This window comes from Gorilla gorilla, chromosome X (assembly GCF_029281585.2).
Source record: "Gorilla gorilla gorilla isolate KB3781 chromosome X, NHGRI_mGorGor1-v2.1_pri, whole genome shotgun sequence".
Taxonomy (NCBI): domain Eukaryota; kingdom Metazoa; phylum Chordata; class Mammalia; order Primates; family Hominidae; genus Gorilla; species Gorilla gorilla.
The window spans coordinates 167,849,948-167,870,733 of NC_073247.2; the positions used below are offsets into that span (position 1 = coordinate 167,849,948).

General features: G+C 35.9%; 1 protein-coding gene across 1 annotated transcript in view; it reads left to right on the forward strand.

Moving 5' to 3' along the window:
• Nucleotides 1–1,629: 1,629 nt before the first annotated feature.
• LOC129532896 (SH3 domain-containing kinase-binding protein 1-like) overlaps nucleotides 1,630–20,786 on the forward strand; it is a 51,878-nt gene continuing 32,721 nt past the window's right edge. The window contains exons 1-3 of the mRNA XM_063702934.1: nucleotides 1,630–1,706; nucleotides 13,232–13,249; nucleotides 16,696–16,739. Coding sequence (XP_063559004.1) covers nucleotides 1,630–1,706; nucleotides 13,232–13,249; nucleotides 16,696–16,739 — 139 coding nt within the window. The remainder of the gene's footprint in view (nucleotides 1,707–13,231; nucleotides 13,250–16,695; nucleotides 16,740–20,786) is intronic.

The following is a 20,786-nucleotide window of genomic DNA, read 5'->3' on the forward strand; positions in this document are numbered from 1 at the left end:
TAGAAAAACATTTTGAAAAATCATATGTTTTTCCCATATGTTCAGTATTTAATGTTGTTGGACAATGACTGCCTAAAACTTCATATGCAGCAAAAAAAAAAAAAAAAAAAAAAAAAAAAATCTAACAACGAACATTTAAGTTTAGTTCCCATAAGTCTTAGAATTTCATGCCCTCGATTTTTTCCCTATCATACACATTTTTAAAAGACTAATCTAGTGGATAAGGATATGCTATCAAAACCTGAAACTCATGAATCGGAAATCATCTTGCACATTAACTTGTAATCTTATAACAATTTTTGTCTCTGCACACATAAAATGTAAATTCTGCACACATAAAATGTAAAAAATCTCAAACAGTTTAGTGTTTTGTATATTTAAATCATTATGTTCTATAACAAACAATAATTTAGGTATTGTCAGTAAGATGGAATTAGCAACATTTCTATTTCTCCCAAGTAAAAATATAGAATGATATAAAGAACTGGATGCCTTGATGAAAGTACCTGTATTACAGCAAATTATAGCAAAAGACAGAAGTAGAAAGGAAAAACAAAAATTGATATACTGAATATAGAGGTGGGAAATGATTGCAAACTATAATTCTTATTAGTGAAATAAAGCACTAAATGATACAATATGTAAAGGGAAAAAATAAAATTTCAACTAAAAAATATTCTAGTGTTTAACATATTAAATGACAACCAACTTGTAAGCTCTTGGACCCAACAGAGATAAATTAGTTTAAGAAAGGCAAATTTTGCTGGGTTCAGTGGCTCAGGCTTATAATCCCAGCACTTTGAGAGGCCAAGTAGGAGAATCACTTGAGGCCAGGAGTTCAAGACGAGCCTGAGCAACGTAGCGAGAGCCTGTCACTACAAAAAAGTAAAAGTAAAAAAATTAGCCAGGCATGGGTGCAAGCCTGTAGTCCCAGCTACTCAGGAGGCTGAGATGGGAGGATCACTTGAGTCCAGGAGTTCACGACTGCAGAGAGCCATGATAGCCACTGCATTCCAGCCCAGGTGTCAGAGTGAGACTCTGTCTCAATAAAATAAAATAATTAAATAAATATGAAAAAAAGAAAAGGCCAAGTGTGGTGGCTCACGCCTATAATCCCATTACTTTGGGAGGCTGAGGTGGGCAGATCACTTAAGCCCAGGAGTTTAAGATCAGCTTTGGCAACATGGCAAAACCTCATCTTCTACCAAAATAAAAAATTAGCCATCTAGAAGATGAAGGATTCCGTGACACAGCTCAGCTCTCACCTGCAAAAGTTCTATGGTCCAAAGTACTTTTTTTTTCTCCTGAAATAGTCCTAAAGTCTGGGACACCACTGGCTTTCTCCACAGCTGGTGCTCATCTCCATAAGATCTTCAGTCCAGAACCCAGGCAATCAGCAGCTTCACGTGTGGCAGTGCGGGGGAGTAAAGAGAGAAGAAAATGAGACAAGATTTGCACCTGGTGCATGGAAGAGGCGCGTGTAACTTCTGTTTACATTTCATTGGCTAATTCAAGTCAGGTGGTGGAACCTGGCATTAAAGAGGCAACCTAGCGTGTGGTCAAACTAGAGTGAAGGGGTGTGGATGCAAAAATTAACAAATCTTTCCATGACTGTGGAGCAGCTCTATCATGACTGAGAATTCAGCGCCAGTAGCAGCAGGGATCTTCCTGTGTAATGACGGGTCATCAAAGCCAGGTAGACCTTTGTAAGATTTTTTTACACTAATATTCATACTGGATCTTTATATTCTTTAGGAAAATAGCAGAATAACAGAATTTTAAGGTCAACTAGAATGAGTACAATAAATTTGTTTGTGGAATATATTAATATCTAAAAATAACTTTGCCGTATAAAGTAATGCCAATGTAATTTTTTCTTTTCATTACTGCAATTTAAATCAAAACAAATTTGGCACGTTAAGCAGTATAGGAAACAACTTGAATTTAGCAAAGAAACTTGTAGCCAGTTCAAGTAAGCAAAACACTGTATCACAGCAATCTAGCCTAATTTATTCTCATTGGTTCCTCTTATTGTCACATATTGTTCCATTCATTCCATGATAAATTGTACCTCTCTGGGTCAGAAAAAAAGTATTCGAATAGAAATAATTTCAGCAATTTTCTGATGTCACACTCTGTTTTTTCTTCCACATTTTGAATTATTTTATTGGGACGCATACCCCTATGAGCTCAAGTCTTATCACCAAAGCAGGTTGCTAACTAACTGGAGTTTCATATTATGCTGTTGTCATCATCTTCTTAGATGTTGTATCTTTAAGACAGTTTCTATTTGGCTAATGGCATTCTTTATCTCTTGTAGTTTAGGCTTACCTTAAGTGAACCAATATTGAATGTATTATCCTATTTTCACTATTTCCAATAAAGAAATAAAGACATGGTCTCAATCATAGATATATTAGGCTTCTTTTAGCAGAGCTAGTGCAAGTATAAATGTAGAAAGAGAAAAACTACTTGGCGAACAGCTTAGTGAATTTTTGCATTGTTTACTTGAAAATGAATCTTGTTTTTGGTAGCCATTTCTCAGTAAACTTTACTATCACATGTTTTTATGTCCTAATTATTCAATTCAAGTTTCTTTAGTTATAAAATCAGCAAAGAGGTCTGTTTCTATTTATTTTCACATAGCTAAGACTTATAAAATTGTGAATTTAGAAATTGCTAGATGGGAATTAATTTCATCTTATAAACCCAGCATACTCATTTAATAATAAAATCAAGATAAACAATTATAGGATAGATGAAAAAAATAGAAATTGAACTAGAACATTGAACAGAGTGCTAACTACAAGTTCTAACATTTTTGTTTTTGTTTTACATGTTCAAATATTCATGCATGCATAAAGTATTATGTGGAATTTAAATAATTTCTTTAAAATGGAAATATGTTGTATTTAATGGACACTAATTTGTTTTAAAACTACAGAATGAATCCAGGAAAGAGGTGCATGATTTAGTAGTTGCCTAAATTGTACCTTCTACAGATGTTCTGAGTTTATTAAAATTAGTTATTATTAATTACTTGCTTAAATATTAGCATATCAAACTAAAACCAAAGGATCAAAACTCAAAATGTTAGGTAGATAAAAACTCTCATGGTTTTTTGTTACTTCAGGGATTTATAAGAACTTTCAGTCTTTTGCAGTGCTATTGTGAAACCAACAACTGGTTGTTATTTTGAATCTCAAAAAGGAATTCGAATTTGGGGTCCTAACAGGAAATGACATTTACCCAAAGGAATTCAAATAAGGAAATATTTGAAAAAGTAACAGGAGGATATATTCAAAGCAATATCTTTTTCTCTTTTGGAATATGGAACGCAGCTAATGATAGGTGTAGTTGCATTTCCTGACATTAATTTGGTGTTACAGGTGAGGAGCCAGTTAAGAATGGTCTAGTCTGGGTGTTAATTATGCACAGAAATCCACTGGCTTTGTTTTGAAGATAGCTGGGAATTTGGGATAGGATTAGAGGGGTTATAATTGCGAAGGAAAGCCCTTGCTTTGACGTCTCTGACTTAGGTATCTAAATATTGCAAAATAATTAAAATAGGTGTAACTTGAACATTGGCTTTAGGCATAGTATGATTTTAGAGATGAGGAAAAGTTGTCCATATATGAATATCTGCCAACATTTCCCCCATCATCTCAGTGTTAACTTTCTTTTCTGAGAAATGAATTCATTCATTCTTTCTACAACCAGAAGTGAGGATGATTCATCAGTTTTAGGTGGAGTAGAGAGGAAGATTCAGGTGAATTTCTTTTGGACCGGTGAGAAGTTTCTAAAGCAGGGCCTCAAATTGGAACTTGTGTATGTTGCTGTGCAGGGAGGTGTAAGCAAGGTGGGTGGTCAGCCTGGGAAAGTCAGATCTTTTGTTGCATCACAATTTATAGCCCTGACTTTGGGATATGTGTAATAATTTCAGAAATATTTTCAGTCTCTTGGGCACAGTGGCTCTAAATGAAAGCGTGAAGAAGGTAGTTACATCAGCATACTCCCACCTGCTTTAAAATATTTTCTCCTTTCCCCACTTTGGCAAATGGCCTAAAGGTGCTGCTAGTTTCCATGTCCCACCTGGTATCCTGAAACTTTTCACCAGCTCTCTTTGATCTACGTTCCTCAGTGTCTTTTGAAGCCTGCTTTAAATCCTGGTATTCAATACTAATTCATTGACTATGGTATGGTCAATACCATACCAAAGATCTGATAAAATAATACACAATTATATACCAGTAGGTAAAAATGTCTTTCTTTCTAGGATATTTTGCATTTTAATGTAGAGCACTCATGATTAACTTTAAAAGACCTAATGTGGTGGAATCTGAGGAACAAGGGTAGTCCACTTAGAGAGACGGCTGGAAAAGAGTAGGTTCCAGGAACTCCCAAATAGTTGTTTAGTTAGCTTTCATTTAATGTGGGCTCTATATTTGGGAATATAAGAGAAACCAAAATGTAAAAATAAAATATTCCCGTTATGAGGACATTAGGAGATGGGCATTAGGACGGTTAACATGCTTCAAAAATAGAGGCTTAAATATGCTTTGACTTATTTTCACCACCAATGCCAGGAGCATTACATGATGATTGTTTCAAAATTGTGAATTGAAGCAAAGGCAATGCAAATTATATTTAAAGAGCTGGATACAGGTTTTCTCAAATAGATGTCCCAGCTAAAAGTAGGGATTTAGACACTTTACCTAGAACTTTGCAATTTATCTGTAGTTTAAGGTTTACCAGTATTGATATCTATTTTTTCTTTTTTAACATATTTTATTATTTTTATTTTTATAAAATTCAATTTTTATTTTAGATATGGGGGTACATGTTTAGGTTTGTCACATGGGTATATTGCACCCAGGTAGTGAGCATAATACCCAAATCATTTTGTCAACCCATGTCCCCCTCTCTCCCTCCCCTCTCTAGTAATCTGAAGTGTCTGTTGTTCCCATGTTTCTGTCCTTGTGTGCTCCATATTTAGCTCCCACTTGTAAGTGAAAACATGCCATATTTAGGTTTCTGTTTCTGTGATAATTCACTTAGGATTATGACCTCCAGCTCCATTCATGTTGCTGCAAAGGACAGGATTTCATTCTTTTCTATGGCTATGTTGTAGTTCATAGTATATATATACTACATTTTAAAAATTCAGTCCACCATTGATGGGCATCTAGGTTGATTCCATGTCTTTGCTATTGTGATTGGCACAGAGATGAACATGTGAGTGCATGTGCCTTTTGGTATAATAACTTCTTTTCATTTGGGGATATACACAACAATGGGATTACTGGGTCAAATGGTAGCTCACTCTATACAGATATTAACTCAAGATGGACTTAAGATTTAAATGTAAGACCTCAAACTCTTAAACTTTTAGAAGAAAGCCTCTGAAATACCTTTCTCAGAGGCTTTCTTGGCAAAGAATTTTTGGCTAAGTCCCCAGAAGCAATTGCAACAAAACAAAAAATGACAAGTAAGACCTGATTAAACTAAAGAGCTTCTACACAGCAAAAGAAACAAACTATTGATAAACAGACAACCTACAGCATGGGGAAAAATATGTACAAACTCTGCATATAACAAAGGTCTAATATCCAGAATCTATAAGGAACTCAATTCAGCAAGCAAGAAACAAATAATTCCATTAAAAAAATAGGCAAAGGACATGGACACACACTTCTCAAAAGAAGACACAAAAGTGGCCAACAGACATGAAAACATACTCATCATCACTAATCATCAGAGAAATACAAATCAAAACTGCAGTGAGATACTATCTCACACCAGTCAGAATGTCTGTTATTAAAAAGTTAAAAAGAGAAAGAAAAGATGCTGGTAAGGCTGTTGAGGAAAGTTCATGCTTATCCACTGTTGGTGGGTATGTAAATTAGTTCAGCCACTGTGGAAAGCAGTTTGAAGATTTCTCAAATTTGTTTTTCATTCTTTATTAAAATTAAGATAATTTCAAATCAAGTTTTAAGTCAAAATTTAAAATAATTTAAACTTTAAACGTAAAACTTTTCTTCAATTTATTCTACACTTTAAAATTGTCTATCTAGTCCATTCACTTGAGACCATATTGTTAAAGGAATTAACAGTTAAATATTCCAGCAGGGTAGTCAAATGTACAATTAGATGTTTGAGGTTTCTTCCAGAATTTGGATCTTGTATATCTCAGAAGACTATTCAGTAGTCTACTTTGATTCTATTACAGCGATGTTGTCTTCTGTTTCCTGTTCATAAACCTGCTTGGAGGAGAGTTTCCAATTTATGCCAAGACTGCAAATTAGCACAAGCTGCTGCTGCTCTCCAGCAAATCAACCCGAGGGAAACTGGGGGGGAGAAGGAAAACTCCATGCAGACTCATAAAAATGTGAGAAATCTCCACTGTTGCTGGCAAGTGACAATCAGTAAGCACTTGTGGATTGAAATAATTACTGAATGCTTAATGCTTTAATTGATCAAAAACCTGCCATGGCAGAGAAAGAGAGAGATTAACAGTGAGATCCCGGATGGGAAAATGAGAAAGTTACAGTGTTTGCCATCAGACAGGCATGCAAAACGTTTCAAGAAAACAGAGGTCATCCTCAGAGTTAGAACTTAGTTTAGAGCCCCTGTATAACCAAATATTCTGTTGTGAATAGAACATAACGTCTTGAATGGAAAGGTCTCGGTTTGACTTTGCAGAAAGCCAAACTTGTGAACTTGTTACCAAGATGAACATGCTTTCAAGAAGAGTCCATATTTTTTCCCAGTTACCTATTTTGAATAACAGACATGAAGTAATCTTACAGATTCCGAAGGCTTATTATTCCTCTCGGCACATCTATATGATAAGCTTTCCAATTCCCATTTGATAGGTGAGGAAAGTCACTGAAACATTGTCTTGGATGTGGATAGATGGTTTGAAACACTCTCTGTACTATTTTTAAAAAGAATATCACCCACTCGGCTACGTGACAACTTTATTGACACTGTAGCCACATGAAATTTATGTTTTATGGTTCCCCTTTTACCTGTAAATTTACCAATCACAGAGGTTACTTGACCCAGACAGAGCCCTAAATCAATTTCACTAAGTTATTTGAACTTTACCCTGGTGGTGAAATAAATAGCAGTGTATCTACCACTGCTGTGAAGACATCTTGGTACATCAGTGTTTTGTGATAACAACTTTGGAAAAATAAAACACCACACCAATTAGAGATAACCGTATGCTGAAACACAGCTTTAATTTTTTACTATATAAGCAGCCAAAGGTTTTTTTAAAATTATTATTACTAAGTGTGTTTTGATACTATGCTATACTTCTTTTCTAAATGAAGAAATCTATACTATTGATTAAGACTTAGAGCTTCCAACTTTAGTTAATTTTGATATCTACATATGGCATTAATCTCATTTGTTCTACTTGGTGGAACTTTTATAAAATTCTTACTTATTTTAGTTGTGTTCAATGGCCCAAATGTACTTTTTCTAGTCTCTTCCTTGTTTTCTTTCAAATGTTTCTAATATATAACTGTATGCCCACAAAAAGACATGATTTTTGAGATTTATATTTTGTTGTTATCTTGGTATATTAGTTGATAGAAGGGGCTTAATTGTTTCACTGCAAGAGATCAGATTTTGAATTTGAGATTATTATATTTGAAACACAATTGTGCAATAACAAGATGTTCATACAAAGCCTTGGTCACATATCAAGTATTTTATCTCAAGAGCAAGATAATTGGTATTTAGAGCATCTACCCTAGCAGGGAAAGTCAAAGTTAGGATCTCATTGATAGGGAATATATCACAATTGTTTTCCATTCATCGTATGCTGGCTGGGTTTTTCAAGAATTTGGCTGGATTAGATAGGGTTTTGCAATCAGGAAAAAAAATGTCCTGGCACTGTAACCTGTGAGGACCCAGAAATGTCAGGGAAAAATAATGTAGTTTTTATAGTTTTTGCAAGTGAATCTTGGATTTCCAAATTGTTAAGTCCAAAGATAATGCTCTATGGAGACTGGCTTCCCTGGATTCTTTGAACCCGCTGCACGCTGATTTAATGAACTGTAAATACACTTTAAAATATACATGCATTTTAACAGTAAAGAAAAAGTCAACAGCTAATATAGTGCCTCATGTCTTCAATTTTTTTTTTTTTTTTTTTTGAGACGGAGTCTCGCTCTGTCGCCCAGGCTGGAGTGCAGTGGAGCGATCTTGGCTCGCTGCAAGCTCCGCCTCCTGGGTTCACGCCATTCTTCTGCCTCATCCTCCCGAGTAGCTGGGACTACAGGCGCCCGCCACGACGCCCGGCTAATTTTTGTATTTTTAGTACAGACAGGGTTTCACCATGTTAGCCAGGATGGTCTCGATCTCCTGACCTCGTGATCCGCCTGCCTCGGCCTCCGAAAGTGCTGGGATTACAGGCGTGAGCCACCGCGCCCGGCCTCATGTCTTCAATTTTATATCACAAACATTTAAAATGCATATGTGTATTTTATAGATTTAACCATAGTATGTATAGAGTTTGATATGCTGGTCAATTCAATTAACCTGTAATTAACATCATAATACTGTTTTTATTTTAAATGAACATTGCACCGATATTGTCTACTCTTTCTTGTATCTTTGTCACCCAAGAAAAATGTAAACTTCTCAAGCAAGAGCTTTGCTTTAATTTTCTTTCATGGTACTTAAAATCCTTTGCACAATTTATGTTTTCCACATCAATGCTGATGGAAAAATAAAATAGCAATAAGAATGCAGCAGATCTGTATTGCATGAACTCTTTGGAGCACAGTGTAGTAAATGTGGAAGGACAGGGAAAAGAGTTCAGCCTGACATTTTGGACTTTGCAATCCAAGAATAAAAAGACATAGAAATCATATTACAAAGAAGAAAGGAAAATGCTAAATGAAAGTCCAATTACATGATGTATACATGTAGAAGAAGGGCTCCCTAAAATAAAAAAAATCAAGCTGAATGTCAGCTGAATTTTTGGCAAAAATAGAGAAGAATAAAATTTCCAGAGGGGGATAAGAAAGAATGAGCTATCCAGATTGGAGGAGGAAAACATTTCTCTTTATTTTTTTTTCCAGGTTACTTTTGTTGTTATTTCTGGAACAAAATAAAAAGCTATTAATCAGTAAGAATCCGGGAGTTCATAGCATTGTCGTGTGTAGACAACAGTGTCTCTAGGTAGGAATATAGTTAAATTCTACAAGAGAAAAGGAATTAGGATTTTGAAACACACTGTGCATAAAAAGACTGTAAAAACATGTTATTACTCTGTAATTAATATTATTTATTTCCCATAATTTAAAAAAATCCAGTGAATTAGAATGCCTGAAAAGTAATTAAGTATGAAAAATTTGTTTTTTGTTGACACAGTAAAAACTAAATGGAAAATTTTTCTTAACATTCTGTCTTGCTATACTTTTTATTACTTTCAAAATACATTAACTCTGCATTTAATTTGCATTTTACTTTGTCCTTTAGAGACTTCCATAAATTTTAAGTTTTTCTTCTAATATGCTCTCCATGTTTATTGTTTAGGAATAATTTATACATGAGTTGCATAATGTATAATTCTGGTGCATATACATACATATTTTTATAAATATTGTTAGACTTATATGTGTATATGAAAAATTAAAAGTTTTATATCAGCTTTATGGCATTATAATGAAACACATTAATAATAAATATTCTAGGAACAAATTGTTGGAATAAGAAAGTATTTATTGAACAAAGAAATTTAGTAGGAAGGGAAGCAGAAAATACTATTTATTTGTTCACACTAATAAGGAAATGCCATAAGGTAAAATATATAACAAATTACAAAAGTACATATTTGAATAATTTATACACAATATATCTTAAACATTGAATAAAGGACTCAGTGGAAAATTCTTAGATCATTTACAATATTGTTCCTGAAACTTTAAAAATATTTATGTATGTCTATAAATTTGAGACTCTTTGTGCCTATAATTTTTCTTTATTTAGTCATCTATTGGTACTTTCTTTGGCCTGAAACAATTTCTTCAAATTGATCAGGTTCATACTATATCTAACTTTAGCAGTAGATGAATTGTAAATCTTTCTAATTCTGCATTTTGTGGGATTTGATGGTATAGAATGTGCTGTCATTTTCCAGTAAACAAATGTACAAAAATTTGTGTAAATACTTTCATATTTACAAAATCTAAAAATGGATATATTCATTAGTCATATGATCTCTTTCCCTCATTTATTTATATCTATATTAATTATACTGGCTGTAAGCTACCACCCATCTAAAAACAACTTTTTGAGAGAAAAAGACTTTCTAGTTTATTTGCATAGAGGTGTTTGTAGTATTCTCTGATGGTAGTTTGTATTTCTGTGGGATCGGTGGTGATATCCCCTTTATCATTTTTTATTGTGTCTATTTGATTCTTCTCTCTTTTTTTCTTTATTAGTCTTGCTAGCGGTCTATCAATTTTGTTGATCCTTTCAAAAAACCAGCTTCTGGATTCATTGATTTTTTGAAGGGTTTTTTGTGTCTCTATTTCCTTCAGTTCTGCTCTGATTTTAGTTATTTCTTGCCTTCTGCTAGCTTTTGAATGTGTTTGCTCTTGCTTTTCTAGTTCTTTTAATTGTGATGTTAGGGTGTCAATTTTGGATCTTTCCTGCTTTCTCTTGTGGGCATTTAGTGCTATAAATTTCCCTCTACACACTGCTTTGAATGCATCCCAGAGATTCTGGTATGTTGTGTCTTTGTTCTCGTTGGTTTCAAAGAACATCTTTATTTCTGCCTTCATTTCGTTATGTACCCAGTAGTCATTCAGGAGCAGGTTGTTCAGTTTCCATGTAGTTGAGCGGCTTTAGTGAGATTTTTAATCCTGAGTTCTAGTTTGATTGCACTGTGGTCTGAGAGATAGTTTGTTATAATTTCTGTTCTTTTACATTTGCTGAGGAGAGCTTTACTTCCAACTATGTGGTCAATTTTGGAATAGGTGTGGTGTGGTGATGAAAAAAATGTATATTCTGTTGATTTGGGGTGGAGAGTTCTGTAGATGTCTATTAGGTCCGCTTGGTGCAGAGCTGAGTTCAATTCCTGGGTATCCTTGTTGACTTTCTGTCTCGTTGATCTGTCTAATGTTGACAGTGGGGTGTTAAAGTCTCCCATTATTAATGTGTGGGAGTCTAAGTCTCTTTGTAGGTCACTCAGGACTTGCTTTATGAATCTGGGTGCTCCTGTATTGGGTGCATATATATTTAGGATAGTTAGCTCCTCTTGTTGAATTGATCCCTTTACCATTATGTAATGGCCTTCTTTGTCTCTTTTGATCTTTGTTGGTTTAAAGTCTGTTTTATCAGAGACTAGGATTGCAACCCCTGCCTTTTTTTGTTTTCCATTTGCTTGGTAGATCTTCCTCCATCCTTTTATTTTGAGCCTATGTGTGTCTCTGCACGTGAGATGGGTCCTACAAATATAAAAATCTTATCAATTGTAGAAACATCAATATGGGCAAGGTCTGCAGACATATGAGTATATATTTATCTACAGGGAGAGGTATGCCTGTCTTCCATAGCTAGCCTTTATTCATTCATTTAACAGAAATACTGAGTCCCTACTGTATGTATGGAAGAGACTAGGTTTCAACAATAGGAAAATAAGTTAGAAGTGGTCTATACTTGAGAATTTGCAGTCTCTTACCTGAGATACACAAATAATTTCAATAAAGTGTTGTATTATAATAGAGATGTGGCTATAATACTAAAAAGGAGCACTCATAATGTTCACTATTAATACTACTACAAGATTGCTTTGTGGAGTAGAATCCCCGTTGTTCTACTGGCATGGCTTGAGCCATTCAAATATTGAAGGGAATTCTGGGGTTTCTTTGATTTCAGCAAAGGGATACAATGCGTTGTTTTCATCATTGCATGGCCATTGCCAGAGAGTTTTACAGAGTGTTACTGTTGAGCATCCCCAGGCCAGACCTTGCTCTTATTCAGAAACTAAGCTTATGTCGGCCAGGCATGGTGGCTGACGCCTATAATCCTAGCACTTTGGGAGGCCGAGGTGGGTGGATCACCAGGTCAGGGGTTCGAGACCAGCCTGACTAAAATGATGAAACCCCGTCTCTACTAAAAATACAAAAAAATTAGCTGGGCGTGGTGGCGGGCTCCTGTAATCCCAGCTACTCAGGAGGCTAAGGCAGGAGAATTGCTTGAACCCGGGAGGTGGAGGTTGCAGTGAGCCGAGATCGCGCAACGGCACTCCAGCCTGGGTGACAGAGCAAGACTCTGTCTCAAAAAACAAAAACAAAAACAAAACAAAACAAAACAAAAACTAAGCTTATGTCATCTTATAATAGAAACGTAATGGACGAGAAGGTCCCAAACAAGGCAAACAGAGCCTTCATTAGATGCTTCTGGCTGTCAGGAATTGGAGCTTGGAGTCTGAGTTTTCTCTCACCACACCCCGTCTGCCATCTCTGCCCTCCATCTATGCCATTTCATGCAGTTGCCTCCTGCCCTAGAGGGATGAACATGTTAGATGGAGAAGTTTCTTCTGCAGGAACATTGTTCAAGAACAGATCATCAGGCACGTTTCCTTGACTTCAGATTTATGAAACTTAATCTATTCATTTTCAATCCTCTCTGGAGGCCAGGGACAGATGTATCTCTCTCCTACTTTAATATCTATTTATTATTTTGTATCTATCTGCCTATTTATCATCTATATAGCTATACACATATACATATATGTATATACATGTATGCGTGTGTATATGATTTCATAATCTTTGTTCCCTACTACTTTATTCTAGCATGTAAAATCCCTCACTTCATATTTCTTTTTGTAAATGATGTTTCAATTTTACATTAGAGAACAGCAAAATGTAACGTGCTTGTTAATAAATTGTTCCTTTGTGCTTCCCATGCCCCATGTACTCTTTCCTATTTTGCTTTAATGTCAATTGCAATATTCCCTACTGAGAATGAAATTGATGTAAAATATAAGATTCATGATTTAATTTTCATAACCCAATTGCTGAATTGGAAGACACTTGGCATTTATAATGTGCCAATTTTAAGAATGGCTAAGACATGTTTTTGTGTCACATTGATTATTCTTAATAAAAATGTATATATTTACTTAACCCCTTATTTTTGCAGAACATATTGATGCTCTGAAAGATAACCCCAGAAGAGTATGAGGAGACATACACAGTCTACACAGGCCTGTAAGGTAATTTTTAGAATTTGTGCTGGTTCAGTGCCTATGGGAAGCCAGAAATCGTAATCAGTGCATAGCAGAAAGGACATTCAGCTGGTCACAGGGAGTTACTAAGCAGATAAAGACAACGTTGCTGAAGACAGCCTTGTGACAATAGTAACAGGATCAGGCCCAGTAATTAGGCAGTTTGTGGCAGTTGATAGGAAAAGACAAAGAATTATCCGTGGTTAACCCACACACGCAGGCACTTTGGTTGCTGAAGAATCACAGATGGCACAAAAAAATTGTGGATCAGATGGGTCCCAAATTATGAGCACTGAAAATACAAGCTGATGTATTTTTCTAAAAGAAGGCCATTTTATACAATTCTTACACAAAATCACAAAGTTGTTTAGAAAAAAATCAAAAAGAACAAACGTAAATGGAAGGATATGCAATGTCATAGTAAAGGGAGAAATAGAACAGAAAAGAGTGATCAGAAGGAACTCTCCACAATTGACCTATACAAATACAAACAAAGTGATTCAGAAATTGTTCCTGTCCTCAAGGGGTTCATAGGTTAATGCAGGACGCATGTGCATGCGCACATACACACACACATATACACACACACAGATGTGTAAATATCTATAAAATAAGACAAGATGTTATAAATACTACAATAAAGTTTAAAAACATGTCTGGGTACTGAGAATTTAGTAATTCTTTTTATGTGTGAGGGTGGGAGATTTTTAAAAGGCCAAATAAAACATGTGATGTTTATGCTACCTCTTGATAATTGAGAAGAGTTTGGAGAAGTAATGTGGACACAAAGTAGGAAATGAAGAATTAGAAATTAGTGCCCAAGGTCAGAAGGGACAAGATAGGAGAATGATTCAATGTAGAGATTGTAGGCAATGCACAAGATTGTATGTTCCTTTATGTGTGTGTATGTGTGTGTGTGTCCTGCCACTAGCTTTCCTAGGGTCAGGTATGATGATAGAGCCGCAAATGGGAATGAGTGTGAACATTGATTGTTAGAAAGCATAGCTGCTAAAAATCAGAAAAGTGTGATGGTAAGAGCTGGGCAGGTCATTTAAGCTTTGCTAATTCTCAAATCAACACAAACACTTTGCAAGAGATACACACTAGTTAGGTGATCAGGGAGTACTTGTAAAAGGTCAGAAGCTTCCAATGTACTTCCAGTACTTGTCTAAATCATTCTATATAAAATAGAATATCTGATCATCAAAATATTGCAAGGAATATTATTATTTATCCTTATCTATTAGGAAAAGAAAGCTAAAAGGCAGAAATTCTCGTTATTTTCCAGGTGACTCTTTAATTTATCTAATTATGAGAAACTACACGAATCTTCAAAAAATAGCTTCTGTCTTCAGATTTACAATAAATGAACCGAAGTATTATTGACAGAATACTATAATAATTAAGATTGGTCGAAAATGGTTGAGATTAGCCAAACTCTCAGTTAAAGCAAATGAGCTAAGACTTACAGAAAAAGTAATCTGCCTTAAATGCCATTTTCTCTTTGCTTGGCCCTAAATGGCTGAATAAAAATGCTGAAGCTTCAGTCTCTTTAATACAGAAATAGACTTCAGTATCTGATGCTATCATCAGGAACTATGTATCTTGTGTGAGTGATTTTTTTTTGCTGTGAGAAGCAAGGTGTATTCATTGCCTATTTCTGTGGAACAAATAATCCCTGAACTTAGCAACTTAAAATAATAAACAGTTATTGTTTCATGATTTCTTTGGGTCAGGGATCTGTGTGTGGCTTAGTTGTGTGTTTGTGGTTCAGTGTCTCTCACAAGGCCGAAATCAAGGTTGTGGCCAGGGCCACAGTCCTTTCAAGGCTCACCTGGGAGAAGAAGGATCTGCTTTGAAGGTTATTCACCTGATCATTGTCAGGCCTCAGAGGACCCATTTCCAGGCTCACTCACATGCTTACTGTCAAACACCAGGATTTTGCTGGTTATTAACTGGAGATCTCTCTGAGTTCATTTCCTGCTGTGTGGCCTTTCCATAGGGCAGGTGAAAATATGGTAACTGGCTTCCCTCCGTAGGGCAGGTGAAAATATGGTAACTGGCTTCCCTCCAAGCAAGCAATTAAGAGAAGAAGAGAGATCATCTAAGAGAGAAGCAAAAGTCTAACCTCAGAAGTGCCATCCAATCATTTACGCTGAATCCTGCTCCTTAGACGCAAGTCACTAGGTGTAGCCCACACTCAAAGGGAGGAGGTGTGACAAAGAGGGGAATACTAGGAAGTGGGTGGGGATCACTGAGGGTCGTAATGGAAGTTATCTACTACAATCTGGCTTCACGTTTTAGTGTTTTGAAAAACCATTCACACACTCCAAAATCCCCGTTAGTGGTTTTGTAGCTCACTGCATAATCCTCCGATTTGTTCTCAAGTTTTTAGTTGTCTGTATTTATTATTATAAGCTGCAGCACTTTTATATTTAGGAAAATAAGGAAATTGAAAACACAAAGGTGTTGCAGAATATGGGAAATCTATACTTAACAAATGCATGGAAGATGATACAAAATCCCATCCACATTCCATTTCTCTTGTGAAATTTGTCACAGTGGAGGGAAAATAATGCTATGCTCAAAAGCCTATAGGTAACAGCAAACGGTCCAAGTCAAAACAGTTCTGATCTATTCTTCAGAGGGTGTCTAAACTGGAAATATAGTTGACATTTTGTATTAAATGCAATTGAATTGGTTCATGGTTTTCCTCTTTACATGAATTTACTAATACTGTTGTATTACAAACGCTATATTTTATAAGATCCATAGTTTACTTTGTTTTTATCTATCTTTGGAGAGTAATCAAGAGACATAGAAGCAGATAATCAGAAATGTGAGGAAGGGTCTTTAGGGATTACAAATATATTTGTTTCTATAAGTGGAAAGATCTTACTGAAAGGCAATAATTACTAATGGAAAGAGCTCAGTAGCTGGTTTTTAATATTTCAAAATCGCTAATGGAAAACGAACATTTAGCCATGATAAAACTGTATAGACTAAATGATTAGTTTATTTGCTTTTTTCTGTAGTTATATCACTGAAATATGAAAATTGTCACGTATCTGAAGTTCTCATTAGCATATATTTGCACAAGTGTGTATATATGTGAATATATATGTATGTATGTGTATATATATTTGTGTGTGTGTATATATATACACACACAAACATACACACACAAACACACACCTCAATAGTGGTGGTCAAATAAATTATTGTTGAGTAAATTCGGTTGGATGAGCAACACACCAATATTAGTTTTTTTAAAAATGTTGAAAACAACTACTCAACCCCTGTATTTACAAATGAGAAAAATTTGACACAGAAATAAAACTGACTTCTTGCAACACATATAGCCAGTTAGTGGCAAATTTGATATTACAACCAAAACTTCTGATTCTTTTTTTTATTTCTTCTAAAAAAAAAAGCAACAAGAACAACAGAAAACGGGATACATGTGCGGAACATGCAGGTTAGTTACATAGGTATATGTGTGCCATGGTGGTTTGCTGCACCTATTGACTCATCCTCTGAGTTCCCTGCCCTCGCCCCGTACCCCTCAACAGACCCTGGTGTGTGTTGTTCCTCTCTCTGTGTCCACGTTTTCTCATTGTTAAGCTCCCACTTATGAGTGAGAACATGAGGTATTTAGTTTTCTGTTCCTGTGTTAGTTTGTGAGGATGATGGTTTCCTGTTTCGTGCATGTCCCAGCAGAGGACATTATCTCATTCCCTTTTATGGTTGCATAGTATTGAATGGTGTATATGTACCATATTTTCTTTGTCCAGTCTATCATTGATGGGCATTTGGGTTGGTTCCATGTCTTTGCTGTTGTAAATAGTGCTGCAATAAACATATGTGTGCATGTGTCTTTATAGTAGAATGATTTATATTCCTTTGGGTATACGCCCAGTAATGGGATTGCTGGGTAAAGTGGTATTTCTGGTTCTAGATCCATGAGGAATTGCCATACGGTCTTCCACAGTGGTTGAACTAATTTACATTCCCATCAACAGGGTAAAAGCGTTCCTATTTCTTCACAGCCTCGTCAGCATCTATTGTTTCCTGACTTTACTAATTGCCATTCTAACTGGTGTGAGATGATATCTCATTGTGGCAAAACTCCTGATTTTTAACCCTCTTTTATTTTGGCTATAAACCAAGACTCTGACTTCATCTAGGTAAGGGCCAACTTTCTGAACAGGAAGAAAGAAAATAATATTTTTTAATTAGGACAAGCATGAAGACAAGAATCTAGCCTCCCTGGACAGCAGATGTCTTTCTTCTTTCTGCTCCAGGGCCTTGTCCCAAGAACCTACGTAGCTATGATGGACAAGATTAAGTAACAAACCACACAAGGGCTGAAAGCTGCTGGAGAAGTGCTCTGGTCACCTGTCCTTAGGCAGTAATTCTGGAAGGCATTTTGTATGCTTTCATTAGTTCTAGCTAAACTGAAGCCCTCTGGAGGTTCATTGTGACAGTGTTGATAATGTGCTTTTGTTTTAAATCACCATTCCTGTGGTTTGACATACATAGAAATATTCACCGATTTTATGTATATGTTTAGATGATTTGTGACATATATATCGTCAGTTAAATATCATCAGAATCAAAGATGTGGGAAATTACCATCACCCCTTAGTTTCTGCACGTCCCATTAGTCAATGTCCTACTCCCATCTCTTGCAATAATTGATGACCTTTCTTCACTATAGTTTTACTTTTTCTAGAATTTTGTATAAGTGGAATTATACAATGCAATGTCTCATGTGTCAGGCTTCTTTCACAAAAAGATATTGATATTGTGTGTATCAATATTCCCTTCCTTTTCATTGCTAAGCAGTATTACATTGTATGGATGTGTCATTTTTTTTGCTTATTCATGTGTGATAGACCAGTTGTGGTATGCCCACACCACTTTCTAGTTCTATGAACATTCACATGCATTAGGGAGCATATGTGTGTTCATTTTCCTTGGGTAAATGTCTAAAAGTGGTATTGGTAAATCATTTGACAAGTATATGTTTAACTATCCAAGGAATTAACAAAATAGTTTCCAAAGTGACTGTGCCATTTTGCATTCCCACCAGAAGTCATCCTTATCAATGTTTGCCTTGACCAGTCTTTTTAATTTTAATCATTCTGTAGCATGTGTAGTGGTATCTCACTGAGGTTTCAACTTGTATTTCAACTAATGAAGTTGAGCAGGGTTTTGTGTGATTTTTTTTTTTTTGCCATTTATATATCTTTCTTGGTTATCTCTGCTTCTTTCTGTCTCCAGTTCTTTCTTAAATTATTTGTCATGTTAATGAGTTAGAAAGAAGTCTTTATTCTGGATTAGAGCTTTTTAACAGATTATTACATATATTTTCTCTGATATATCTTTTGCTTTTTCATGTTTAGAATCTTTCAAAAGCAGGAGCTTTAAATTTTGATGGAGTGTAATTTATAATTTTTTTCTTTTATGATTAATGCTTTTTAACTTTCTAACTTAATACTTTTTTTGCCTAATAAATCTTTGCCTAAGCTGAGGACAATTCTCTTCTCCTGTGTTTTCTTATGGAAGATTTATAGTTTTAGGTTTTCTGAACAGGTCTATGATCTCTTTCAAGTTAATTTTTTGCATATCACTGCTTCCATCCTGTTCCTTTGTTCTATATGTATAGCCTTATGTCAATACTGTGCTGGCTGATATCATTGCACATATTTTGTTGCATATTTTAAGTATTTCATGTTTTTTCATGTGATTATGTTGTAATTTTAATTTAAATTGCCATTTGTTTATTATCACTATATAGAATTACAATCGATTTTTGTATATTGCTGTTATGCCCTGTTGCTCTGCTAAACTAACTTAATAGCTTCAATTGGTTTCTTTAAGCAGATTATTTAACGTATTCTACTAAGAAGATAGCATATTCATTCTATACAGACACTTTTACATCTTCCTTTTTAATTTTTATGCCTATTATTGCTTTCCCTTCTTTACTGCACAGCCTAAGACCTCAAGTAGTCTATGATCATGAAATGCAATGGTTGTAATACATAATGCATTATCCTGAAGCAGCTGGCCCCACAGAGCTCTGACACAGCCTTCTAAAAGCACAGTTAAAATGCCAGTTTAGAGGCAACACTCTGAAAGAATGGGTGTTATCCTTCTGGGTGCATTACATGCATTAAATTAAATATTTATATGGTTCATTGTCCTCAATAAAAAAGGATGTCAAGGAATGAAAAGTGATATACAATCAGTCTCTAAGACTGAGATGGTTTGTGTTATGCATTCCCACAACTCCGATTACCATTGAACTGAAGGTCGTGGTTCCCAGTGTGGCACACTCTTGCCAGAGTCAAATAAAGAATTCCACTGGGCCACAAGTTATGGCAACTGCCAGGGCTCTTTGGACTTTTTGTGACCAGGAACCAGCAGATGAGAAGAGGAGTCACCATAAATCAGAGGAACCAGCAGGTGAGAAGAGGAGTCACCATAAATCAGAGGCAATTGACTCTGGTAGACAAGAAGATGTAACACTGCTTCCAAGCAGTGAGCGCAGGGGGCTGTAGATGTGCTGAACCCAGGTGATGTACTAGGTGGCTCTGGGTACTAAATACATATAGCAATACTGGCCTGATAAGAGTGTGATTTCCAGGGCTCAGATACTGCAGAGAAAATGGTTTGGTTCACACCAGATAAGCCAGTAAGACCTGCCAAGGTGACAGCGAGGATAAGACTTTAAAATGGATAATGGAGGAGAAATAGAAGGAGTAGCAGTGTGGCCCTGAGCATAAATTTTCAAACAGGCCGGCAGTTAGTTCCACCAACTTTCCCCTTCTACATTTCCCCTCAGAGAGAGAGGGAGAGGCACTTGCACCACACAGGAGTATTGCTAGAACCTGCAGAAAGAAGGTTTGTGGGGTGGAGTGGGAAGTGGGGGCTCTAATCTCTTTCTGAGAAGGTGCAACTGACTGCAGGCCCCTGCTGCTGTCTCACATTTTCCCTGAGGCTATGTGGGTCACTGCTGTGTCTACCCGTGATGGAGCACACCAGCTGTGCTAATGCAGGCCTGTTCCCATGAGATGGGGGACTCCTTAGTGGATTACTTTGGTTTCAGGACTCCCCATCAACTCTTCTGAGTCTTTTCCATATGGTGCTGCAGTGGTCTGACATTCTTCCTACCCAATTCACTTTCCTTCCCCTTTCCTTTCCTTCACAGGTGTCAGACCAGCATTGTGGTCTAAAGATCGCCCTGCTTTCTTTGGCTCTATTTTTTTTCACAGTTGTTTCCCCAATAAATCTCTTGCATGTCTAATCTCATTTTAGCATTTGCTTTTTGGAAGGCCCAAACTATCATATAAGTCAATATAAAATGAGCGATTATTTTAGACTTTGAGTTAGCATTCTCACAAAGGAAGATACACAAATGGCCAAAAAAAAAGCATGTGAGTTATCAGAAAATGTAAATTAAAGTCATAGTTACATGTCATCTAACACCCACTAGGACTAAAATTAGAAATATTGA